This window comes from Lycorma delicatula, chromosome 4 (assembly GCF_047948215.1).
Source record: "Lycorma delicatula isolate Av1 chromosome 4, ASM4794821v1, whole genome shotgun sequence".
NCBI lineage: Eukaryota > Metazoa > Arthropoda > Insecta > Hemiptera > Fulgoridae > Lycorma > Lycorma delicatula.
Window position 1 is genome coordinate 64,920,787 of NC_134458.1, and position 12,589 is coordinate 64,933,375.

Consider the following 12,589-nt stretch of genomic DNA (forward strand, 5'->3'; position numbering starts at 1 on the left):
CTGATTGTGATTCAGCGATCATTCATAATCATTTCTTTCACTTTTTCCACGTTTTCATCGGTTGTTGATGTGCTGGGGCGTCCAGGCCGCTCATCATCTTCAACATCTTCATGACCATCTTGGAAATGCTTATACCACTCATAAACCCTTGCTTTACTCATAGCAGACTCACCAAAAACAATATTTAACATTTTTAAAGCATTGTTACACTTCATTTCATTCTTATAGCAAAATTTAATACAAATTCTTTTATCCATTATTTATACAAATAAAAATCACCAATCATACCAAAACATGTGTTATCCTTTTGATAGCTGACAACAGACTAAACATCCAATATGGCTAAAAATGTACAGATACTTTTCAGACATGTTTACCAATACAACAATGAAAAAATCCCGAGAATCAGACTAATACAAACTGCAAAATTTCAAAATTCTCATTACTTTTGAAACACACCTTATACATATACATATGTTAAGGTTTGTTATCTTTATCTTTGCAATAAAACAAAAACAAGCCTTAAAAAAAAAATGAAAATTATTAGCAGATGATACGGCCTAGCAACATTAACCATTTCAGACATTAAGAAAAATGGAGATTATTATGAATTATGAGTCACAGCTCAAAAAAGAACAGAGTTTTTCAGAAAAACAATGAAGAAAGCATCAAATGAAGAGGTGTATCAGGTTCTTTTCTGATGGTTTTATTCAAAATTGATCGCGTTGTGAGCCAATGTCTGGACCAATTCTACTAGAGAAAGCCATTATTTTTAATGCGCTGAGACATTTTAGAGAGCATCATGGACTTTAGCAGCTTGAAATTCAAGGAGAAAAGTTATAAACTCAGTAGAAAATGAATTTATTTAACAATTTCTTGATTTTGTTTTTTTTTTTTTTAAAGATTACATGGAAAACTGTGTTATAAACACAGTTTTCCACATAACAGAGCAGGACAAGAGCTGCATCTGTGTTTTCCACCAGACAAAAAAGGTCTTGAATGGAAAACTCTTCTTAAGAAAACTTGAGTTTTCCACAAAGATGAATTAACTCTAGGTTACAAATATCTAAATAGCATGTAACATTATTGGTTGGTAATAACACAACTGGAGACTACTAAATTAAACCCTATGCTGATTGGCAAATCAAGAAGACCATTTGCTTTTAAATGTGTCCAAAAGATCTTCCAATTATTTACAAAAACCATAAGAACTATAGATGACTTCTCCATTTTTTTTTAGAATGGACTATAATTATTTCATACTGGAGGTTAAGAAATAACCGCAGATTACGATTAAATATGGGAATGTTCTTTTGATATTAGGTAATGAATGCACTTACTCATGCTTCAGCAGATTGCTGAGAAAGATAGGAAAAAAATTCTTTTGGTTGATAATGAAGTTATAAGCAGCACGGTTAAGACAATCAAAGACATTAATTTGAAAGACTGTTGTTATATGGTGACTGATGCATGGAATTATGATTAAAGTGTGAATTGGCAATAGAGTGGAATAAAATTTTAAATAAAGCAATGCCCATTGAGACTGATGAAATGCATCGTTAAGATATAAAAAAATATAAGGAAGTTTGTAGAAGAGAAACCAGGCTGTGCAGACTCCAACTTCCAGAGTGTTGATTGATTATCAGCAATGACAATGATCTAAGTTACCAAATTTTGGGTGATGACAAGATCATAGAGGCCATTCAAGATAATGATCAGCCAACAACTGAAGAAGAATGCTTGTATCAAATTCAGAGCCATCACATGAAAAGTCTCATGAATGCTTGTCTATTGTTATGGCCAGCCAATTGGAATGATAAAAAGAATATGCTTCCTCATACAACTTTGTTTAAAATGACTATGTAAACTTGCAGCTCATAAACAAAATCAACATAAAAAAGTACAGATTACACCTTTTTTTCTTTTTTTTTAAAGAAGAAATTACATTTTTGAAGGTGTTTTAAATGAACTACAATTTTTTGTAATTTTTAAGAAATGATATCTTTTATAACGCACAGTAACTTAACTCATTTCTCTTCAGTACATTTTTTGTAAGTTTTTCTTATTAGGTTTTAAATTACATTTTTTATAAAACAGTGGGGAAGTAAATTTTAATTTCTTTTAAATAGTTTTTGTAAATTCTAATTCTTTTTTTTCTCTTTGTATTCAGTCATTTGTTGATTGGTTTCATGCAGCTCTCCAAGGTTCCCTATCTAGTCCCAGTTGTTTTATTACGGTGTACCTCCTACATCCCGCATCCCTAACAATTTGTTTTACATATTCCAAATTGTTGCTTGCCTGCACAATTTTTCCCATCTTACCTGTCCCTCCAGTATCAAAGCAACTATTCCAGGATGCCTTAATATGCGGCCTATAAGTCTGTCTCTTCTTTTAACTATACTTTTTGAAATGCTTCTTTATTCATTAATTTGCCACAACACCTCTTCATTTGTCACTTTATCCACCCATCTGATTATCCAGTAGTACCACATTTCAAAAGCTTCTAATCTTTTCTTCTCAGGTACTCTGATCGTCGAAGTTTCACTTCTATATAAAGCTATGCTCCAAACATACACTTTCAAAAATGTTTTCCTGACATTTAAATTAATTTTTGATGTAAGCAAATTACATTTTTGATGAAGGCTCATTTCGCTTGTGCTAATCAGCATTTTGTATTGCTCCTGCTTCGTCCGTCTTTAGTAATTTTACTTCCCAAATAACAAAATTCTTCTACCTCCGTAATCTTTTCTTTTCCTGTTTTTATATTCAGTGGTCGATCTACATTATTTCTACTACATTTCATTACTTTTGTTTTGTTCTTGTTTATTTTCATGTGGTGGTTCTTGCATAGAACTTCATCCATGCAATTCATTCTTTCTTCTAAATCTTTTTTACTCTCGGCTAGAATTACTGTATCATCATATCTTGGTTTCCTTGACTTATGCTACATTTAACTAGTGGAGATATCCTTTCCAGTACAACAGGGTCCATTTTGATTAAATGTGCAATTAATATTGCTGGAATGATAAAAAATAGCCATCAGTGTTACTTTGGGAAAGATAAACAAAAGCCACATAAAATTCCTGATAAAATTCATTGGTTGTCAAATTTCCATTGCTTAGAAAGTTTATACAACAATAAAAACTGCTTGCAGCAAGTGGCCATGAACAAAGATGTTGAAGACCTATTCAAACACCATAAAGAGTTAAAAACTAATGTTTTAGATGACAGGTGTTTTTTGGTTCTCATTAAAAAAAATCTATAAAAAAATAAGTACTGTAATTCTTGTTTTGGAAGGTGACAAATACTTAATACACAAAATGCATTATATTTTTAGGAACAAAAGAATTTACCAAAACATTTTCATTAAAGAATGAAGTCATCTGTGCACCCAATTCATTTCACTGCTGATTTATTAAATCCAGTCTCCCAGAGGTCAAACTGTACAACCAAGGTGGTAATTAATGGAATGGAGTTCATTCACCAAATACCCCCAAACATTTACTGTGAATGGAGAAATCTGTTATGGTGGAATTAGCATGATACAGGAGCAAGAAAGAAAATATCTGAGCTAAAGATTTCCTTTGGAAGTCAGTAGAAAGCATAGCCCCCATAGAGTTGTGGATAGGATGTTATGCGGCACTGACCTAAGTAAAGTAGCTTGTTGCATTTTATTAGCTTCAGCAACATCAGGGGTGACTGAGAGGAGCTTCATTATTTTGGCTTTATCCACAATAAAAAAAGAAATCGTCTAACAGAAAGGACTGGGAATATCACATTTATAGGCTACAATTATAATCTTCAGAAAGATCCCAATTGTGTTTCTCAGGGGACTTCAAAAGCCTCTACATTTCAGTGGCCAAGGAAGTGGTGAAGAAGAAGGCATAGAAAGTAATGATAGTGAACAGTGAATTTTGTAATTAATGTTAAAATATTGTAGTAATTATAGTTATTAAAGCAATTCATAGGCTGTTTTAATTTTAAATATGAGGATTAGAGTAAAAAAACTTGGTTGGATTATATTTTGGCTAGTACAGACATGCAGTTTACGACTCAGCAGCTGGGGCACACAAATGATAAAGATATGCATTTGCATGTTATTTTATCAGTAAAAAAAGTTATTTTAAATTTTGTTTCTGCTAAGATCTTGTATTTGTTTTTTTACTTTGTATTTACTATTTGTATTTACTTTTCATTCAACTGTATCCTTGGTGAATAGATGACATAAACTATATTCCAGCGAGGCCATTACCTGTTGAAAATTTTGAATGAAATACTGTATTCAGAATTTGTTGAAAATGTGTGGGTTTTATTTTTGGTTTATCAGTTTCTTTATTCAAATGAAGATTACGTCAAGAACAAAATATATGTTTTAACTAATGTTTAAGATATATCTGTTCTGTAAATTTTGTTAATTTTCAGCTGTTCTTTTATAATTGTAAGTGAAGATAATGTCGGTAATTTACTTTAATACAAAAGTAGAGTATTAGTGCAATATACACAGATGTCCACAAAATTAATGAACTTCAGTAAAAGCTTTTACTGTTACTTGTATCTCAGCATACTTAATACCTTATATTTATAATTATAAAAATAGATGTGTCATGAAGATTATGAATCATTATCCCATTAATTTTAAATAAATTATTTAATATATATCATATATTGTGTATTTTTAACAAAGAACAGCAAAAATTCTTATGGCTTTATCATTTTTTGCAGTAACAGATCAGTTGGTGTGTAAATGTAGTTTGCTTGATATTATCCCACTACAATACAATACTAGCCTCTTTTCTTACTTTATTTATTAACCTGTAATTCATACATGCCAACACTTAAAAAAAAAATAAAAATAAATTTTTAATTTTTTTATTTCCTGAAAAGAACTTCCTCAGTAGATTTCATATATGCTGATTCAAACTATCAAATTTCATCTAGTCCTGTGATGTTTTGAAGCAAATATGTAAACACATTTCCTTTGTTTTATTTCAATGTTGTATCTTATCAGGTTGGAAGCCCAGTTACTATATGGAAGTTCATCTTTGTTGGTCCCTTGTAGATGTTAGCGTTATTAATGTTGTTGAGAATAAATTTCTTTTTATATGGATATAAAGTTTCTAATCACTGGTAACTATACATATCTTGTTTTGTTCATTTGTGTGTGAGTGTGCGTGCACTTATATCTTGATTAAATAGTGTTGTTTGAAGGTAATATTGCACATGAATATACACAAAACCTAATTAAAATATTAAAAAACTTTACAGAAAACCATTAGTAAAAAGTAAAGTTACATTTTAACCTGTTAGTTTTGTACAGTTCTGTTAGTTACAGTTTAAGTTAGTTTTGTGCATACTAGTAGATTTTTCCATATGTCAGTGTTATTACAAAATTATAAAAATAAAATTATGTTTTTCTTATATTTTTGTTTGATCTAGATAACTATAATCCTTGTAACAGTTGAAAATAAAAATATTCTATTAACTTAAAATTAAAACTAAAATTAATATTCTATTAAGTAATATAATAAAAAAAATCCATAACCTTGTTAATAGAAAAACAAACATTTTTGTACAGCCTACCATTTACAAAAAAAAAATAATAAAAATCAGGCTACTTAAATTCAAATTTGACTCGCTCATAAGTACTTTCATCCAGTCATAATTTGAAAAGGTATAATCTCATTTGAAAAACAAGAGTAATAGGTAAGTACAATTCAAGAATTGATACACCTATCTGACCATTTCTGTCATGAATAGCTAGAATAAATATTTTTCATGCTTGTTATTCCAGAACATTGTTAAATTTATGTTGTATTATATATAATTTATCTTAAAGTCACTAATTATACTGTTAGAAAAGTATGATAACTTATTAATATAGAGCTGTTTTATCAGTGTAATTCATTGGAAGAGATATGTATAGGTGATGTTCTATATGTTTATGTATTTTTCTGATTATTTGTTTGTTTTTAAGCTATTCTGGGAAAAGCGTTTGGAAGGAATGAGACCTTGTGATACAGAAGGGAATGAGCTACATGCAATGGAATTACCAAAAGGGTTGAAAGCTGTTGGACCACATGTTACTGAAGAAACTTTGCTTCAGTCTGTTGCTACAGCTCTTCATGTCTCGAATCAACCAATTACAGGACAAACTGGTTCAAAAACAGCTTTAGAAAAAAACCCTGGTGTTTTCATTAATCCTGATCAACCTCTTGTCCAGGTCGGTTTGCGATTAAATTAGTTAATTCAATGTGTGAACAGTACGAGTGCTCTTTGTTTTGTCCCTATAATGTCTCCCATAAAACTGAAATAAGTGTGTTACTCTATTTTTAAGTTATAATTAACTGTTTTCTTTGTATCATTAGTTTTTATTTATAATTTAATTATAATTTTTTTTTTTAAATAATAGAACCGCTCGCAGATGATCGTTATTGTTTTTACAAAAATTTCATAAATATTTTTTACATTCACTGTAAAATGATGTTGATTTTTAAGCTTAGAATCAATATGTACAAGATTCTGATTAACATGAAACATTAATAGTAATAATAATAGTAGTAGTAGTAGTAGTAGTAGTATTACAAGTAAAAGTTATCTTAACATATCATTTTAAAGTTTATTTCTTAAATTATCATCTAATAATATTCTAATTATTCTAATAATATTTTGAGTCAGTAGGCCTATTTATTGAACTTTACAGAAGTTGTTTTAACTCACTTTACTTATTTTGGATTAACATGAAACATTAATAGTAATAATAATAGTAGTAGTAGTAGTAGTAGTATTACAAGTAAAAGTTATCTTAACATATCATTTTAAAGTTTATTTCTTAAATTATCATCTAATAATATCCATGTTACAGTAAAATTGAGCTTATCAGAATTAAAAATGATAAATATAAATAAACAAATAATCAGTCTCTGCAATAAAATAGAAAAGTAGTAAGAAAAAGTGTCATAGACATTTGTAGAGCAGATCCAGTTGATGGATTTTAATGTAAATTTACAACATTAATATTATCATTATTATCATCATCATCATCATCACCACCACATAAATTCTTAATATTGACATAAATTACATGAAATGCATTCAGAAGTAATATAAGTTTTTTAATTAAAGTTTTTATAATCTTTACTAATGTCTGGAAAACTTGGATTATAACCATCACTAAATTTATTTAATATTGTCGCTTTTTAAGATTCATCAAAAAATTTTATGAGTAAAATTTAAAAAAAAATAACAGATAAACTGAGACACTATAACTCTGTACATGAAGTAGAGGTTAGTTTGTACATAAACAGCTATTACTGTCACATTTTGAAAACCCTGATGTTTTCATCAGTGTTATATCTCAAATGTATTAAAACTATTATATTTACTTGATCAACCTAAGTACAGAATAATAAATAAAGTAGGATGACACTTATCATATCCATTATACATGCAAAAACGTGTTTGTGAATTTCTCACGTCATCAGTTGCATTACATTTTTTTCAAATTATTCACATCAAATTACATATAAATAAATATTGCAAAATAATAATTTTTTTTTATAAAAGAATAAAACTTTCTTAAAATTTCATTATTAGATTTTTTAAATATGAATTATAAAAATCAGTGATTCAAAGTTAAGAATTAAAATTAAACACTATATATTATATATATATTGAAGCATTTATATTATCTTCCGGAATAATATTCTATTAATTTGAAGTCAAAAAAATTAGTGCTTCATTCCTATGGTGACATTCTTTATATTAATATAATAGTACTATTGAGTAAAATACTTGTATTATCTGCAGTATTGCAAAGTTTTTAATAATAAAGAATATTTGTTAATTAAATGTCTTTACTTGTTTTAAGGCTGTTGCTGTTGGCGAGGAAGATATTAAGCGACAAGAGGAAAGAGTCAGTTTAGCAAGAAAAAAATTAGAAGAAGCTTTAAAAAATTTAAAGCAGTAGTTAAAAATTTGAAATTGTTCACCTTCATGGCTATGCTGATCTTTTTATAATGTAATCTAGCATTATTATTTATGTTACTTTGTACAGATTTAATAATAATTACTTAAACGATTAAAATGTGGTTGTATTAATGTGTATGAGTGTGAGAATGTGTATAGTGTATGTTGTGAAAAATCATCTGTAAACTAAATTTAAAAAATTAAGTATTTATTTATAGAATGCCTGTTGCTCTGTTTTTAATTGTATTGTTTTAGTCTTAAATTCTGTTAATCGCTGGTAATATTTAAACTTTCAATTCATCTTAAAGTTTAAGTAATCATAGTTAATCTGTTTATTTGAACGGGTCTTTGTTCTTGATGAGAATGTGCTGGTGGTTTCTGAACAATTACCATCTCAGTTTGTTCATCAGTCCAGATCAGCCTTTATGCCACCATTTATGCTTGTGATTTTCTAGCTGTCTACTGTGAAATGCTACTAAAATAAATTTTTAGTAATCATTTCTATCTGATGGGGAAATTTTCATTTATGTGACTGGTATTGTATCTGCTGAAAAGTTGAACTTGACTTTCAAGCTTTCTTTAGCCTATCATACAGTCAACAGGTATTTGTATTTATGCTCTCTACCAAGGCATTATGATTTTTGTGTTTCGTCCATATAATAATAAGATATAATAATATTTTAACCCTTTGGAGACCAAGTTGTTTAAAAGCTGTTTAAGATAATTGTTCCTGGTAATTATAAGCATTAATTTTAATTGTTTTAATTTTTAACAGATTGTGATGATTTTACCTTCAACATTTTCTTTAAAACAGTAGATTTCAGTAAAGTATAGATCAAACACATAAAATAAATTTTTCATTATTAAATTCATTATGCACAAGTTAACTAATTATTTAAATAAAAGTTTATCTGAATATAACTTTTAAACTAAAAATAATTTATTTATGAGAACCATTGTCATATAATAGAACTTTATTCTATACGTGTTTGGCAAATTTCATTTCATTTGATTGGAAACTGACAAAATTATTTTATTGTTTATTAGGCATGCATACTGTTAGTCAATCAACTTGCTATTAATAATGTAACAATCAAAAGTAGTGTGCACTTTGTTGCTTCCTTTCTGTTGTTTATAAATCCTGTGAAATTTCTTTTTGTTCCAAACACTTCTACTTTTTATTAATGCATGAGGTTTTATATTATTGTATAATGAAAAGTTTTTACACTGTTTACAACAAAAATAACTTATATTTATTTACAAATCTGCTTGCTGATACAGATTGCGTGGCACCCTTCTTTATACCTAGAAGAAGACAGTTCTGGATCTGTTTGGGTAATTCTGTCTCTTTCAGAATACATCAACAAGTTTTTTTTAATTTTCTCAGCAGCTTTTCCAAACCAAGAGAACAACATTCATTACTTCGGCATTCAATGACTATCTGTTTCTTCCTAAACCAATCTTCTGCAATTGTATCTACAATGGAAATTATAGCTAGGAAGAGGCTTCATGTTGTTTTTCAGACAGATTTCCTTGTATATAACATAAGCATTCAAAACCATTCTTGCAAAAAGTTTAAAAGTAATGTTTTTCCAGTACTTTATTGTCCTTTTATCCAAGTAACAATACAGCATCATATCAAATGGATTTAACTCCCATTACTGATAGCTCATTACCATGCTTGGTTTTTTCTGTCTAGTATCTTTTGCATAACTTTTCTTGTTTGTGTTATATATTTAAAAGTTTGCTTCTGTGCCTTTTTTGCCTGTATGGCGTAGTAACAAAATTATTTTTCATACAATATACAGCTTCACCTACTTGTATCTGGGCTTAGACTTCATTTGGAAGTCCTTTAATCAGCCATGAAGGTTTCTTTACTGTATAACATTTTGATAAGAGAGATACTAGTAAAAAAATTATCTATAAAAATATGATTCATTTCTGAAAAAATTACAAATCTATAATAATTTGTCAACTACTGCATATCCCAGTCGTATATTTTATTTGTTCTTTGTCATTATCATTTTTAGCACTCGTGTAGCAAAAGAAACTCAAACAATACTGGGACACTAATTCACATAAAACCCATAATGTTGGGTTATTAAAAATATATATCCATAAAACCCATCATAATAAAACCAATTATGATGGAGCATAAGTTTTATGCTCCATCAATGATGCTGCTTATTGGGTATGTAATGCATGAGACTAGTGTGATTCGTTGTGCCAGTAAGGATTTCATTAACAGAAAACTGTTGATGATCAGTATAATTGAACTGACAAAGATTGTTACAGTGGTCTACTAAAGGTTGGAATTTCTGGCAAAGGTCATAACCGGGCTCTTTACTACTTGGCAGTTTACTGTTGTGTGCAGTAGGAAAGGAACTAAAAAGAGACTAATTTATTTCTTTTAAACATTTTTGGAAACCATGGAATGCTATGAGAACTTGAATTTATACACCAATAGGATTTAATAGTAGGTTTGTGCATCAGTCCTATATTTAGTAAAACAGTGATAAAAGCCAACATCCATTGACAGTAACAGGTACCCATGAAAGAAGATGACTGTAAGGTAAGATGTTAGGCCCTTTAGATGGAATTATTTGTTGAACATACCTGTTTGTTAGTTTCTTTCATAAACACATTAATAAACTACCAGTGAAAAATAATTTGAAATAATCCACAGGTTTTGATGTTGGAGGAGGAGAATGTTTTGGCCCGGGCATTTCCAGAAATTCAAAATCATGGACCAATTGCCAAAATATATCATTTCCAAATATGTCAAATTCATTGTCACTTGATGAAAGAATACAATCATTTTCAAATGATTCACTATTGTTTAGTTGGCGATCCAACTCGCTGTTCAAAATTCTGTCATGTTCCGTTTTCATAAAAATAACAAATAAATACATGCTAAACTAAATAAAAAACTCTTCACAATTAGCAAACATTGTTGACATTAAATTTAATTAAAAGAAAGATAAACAAATTGCATAGACACACAGCATGTGAACAGTATAGTTGAGAATGATACATAATATACGGAACAGCTGACATCAAATGAATTTGGACGTAGTATCCCATCGTGTTAAAACAAAAATATTAATTATACAGTTAATTAAATATACAAAGAAGTTCTTAAATATTTATATTTTCTATCCAAAATAAATAAAAGTAATGTAAGTTTTAATGTAAGTTTTTTTTTTACAATTTTATTAAAAAAAGATGAGTTAAAACAGTTTGATGATATAGATATAGGTTGGTTGTTTTCACAGTTTTTTTATTGACCGTATACCACTGATAAGTAATTTTCACATATATTGTAATAAACAGTATATTGTCAATTTGTCTCCAAAGAGTTAAATAAAAGAAATTATTTTATGCACAGTAAAAAGTAGTTAAGGAAAAAAATTAACTGTAAATTTTTGATCTTGTATGTATATTTTGAACGAAGTGATAATAATTTTAATTAGTTTTAGTTTCTACTCCATGTTTTTTATAAAAATTATGGCTGAAACGTGTGTGTTTGTGTATTTTCACAAACACACAAACAAAATTTGTGTGAAAAACTTTTCACTAAAAATTTGTTATTTCTAGTGAAAACTGATTGTGATAAATATACTTTAAAGATTTATTCATCAAGTTAAGCTTACAATTTGTAGTTAATACCTTTTAAGCAACTCTCTGATCTGCATAAGGAGAACTACCATTATGAAATGAAGGTTGATGCTTTATGTTTCACTTAGACTGGTTTTTGCTACAGATATGATGGTATGCCATCATATGTTGGCCGATCACCAACACTGATACTGCATAATGTAATTGACTTTCATTGCCTTTGATGATTTAATGATAACCAGTTCCTGATAAAGGATTACCAATTCAAAATTGTTTACAGTTGGCTTATTTAGGTTATATATATTTATTTTTTTAATTAATTATTTTAAGTTCTTTTATATTTTCTATGTTTATTGAAAGTATTTTGTTGGTATTATTGATATATTGTTTAATTGAATGTGAATGTATTATTATTTCAAATATGGTGATTTTAAAGTTACTCACGTACCCCCTAAGCTTTTTGTTATTCTTAATTATTTATATGTGTAAGACTAAGCGTAAAAATTTTAGGTAATAAAATGCTGATAAGATGAGAAACATTTATTGTAAAAACGATTGTTTAATAAAAAAAGTTTTTTTCATAATAAATTTTATATTGTATTTCTAATTCTTAATCTATCACTTAAACTTAAATGAACCTCATTGCAGAAATGAATTGCTACAAATGTTAATGATGTTATTTACCATATTAGTAAAATATAAATTAAATTCATTAATTGGCTAAGATTTTATAGAGCAATAGGGTAGATTAGTCATTCCAGCACTATATTTTAGGTAATATTCATTTTTGGACAGATTTATAGGTGGTATATATATGGTGATATGTGCAAAACATTCACTGTTAGTCCCATTTAGTTGGATCATATAATATTTAAAAAAGTAATAACTCTTCGATCAGGGTACTTCTACTCATGCTTACCACTCAGATTCCAGCTTATAATTGTGCTCACTTTTTTTTTTACGTGTTAGGAACATATTATTCTATTTTTCAAAACTGTAATTTTCA

The 12,589-nt window shown here is 28.4% G+C and overlaps 1 protein-coding gene across 2 annotated transcripts in view; it reads left to right on the top strand.

The window, feature by feature from the left end:
- Positions 1–12,176, top strand: part of MBD-like (methyl-CpG-binding domain protein 2) — a 66,140-nt gene extending 53,964 nt beyond the window's left edge. For both annotated transcript variants that reach the window (XM_075363194.1, XM_075363196.1), the window contains 2 exons: positions 5,975–6,220; positions 7,868–12,176. In XM_075363194.1, the coding sequence (XP_075219309.1) occupies positions 5,975–6,220; positions 7,868–7,966 (345 nt within the window). In that variant the 3' untranslated portion in view covers positions 7,967–12,176. The remainder of the gene's footprint in view (positions 1–5,974; positions 6,221–7,867) is intronic.
- Positions 12,177–12,589: the final 413 nt, after the last annotated feature.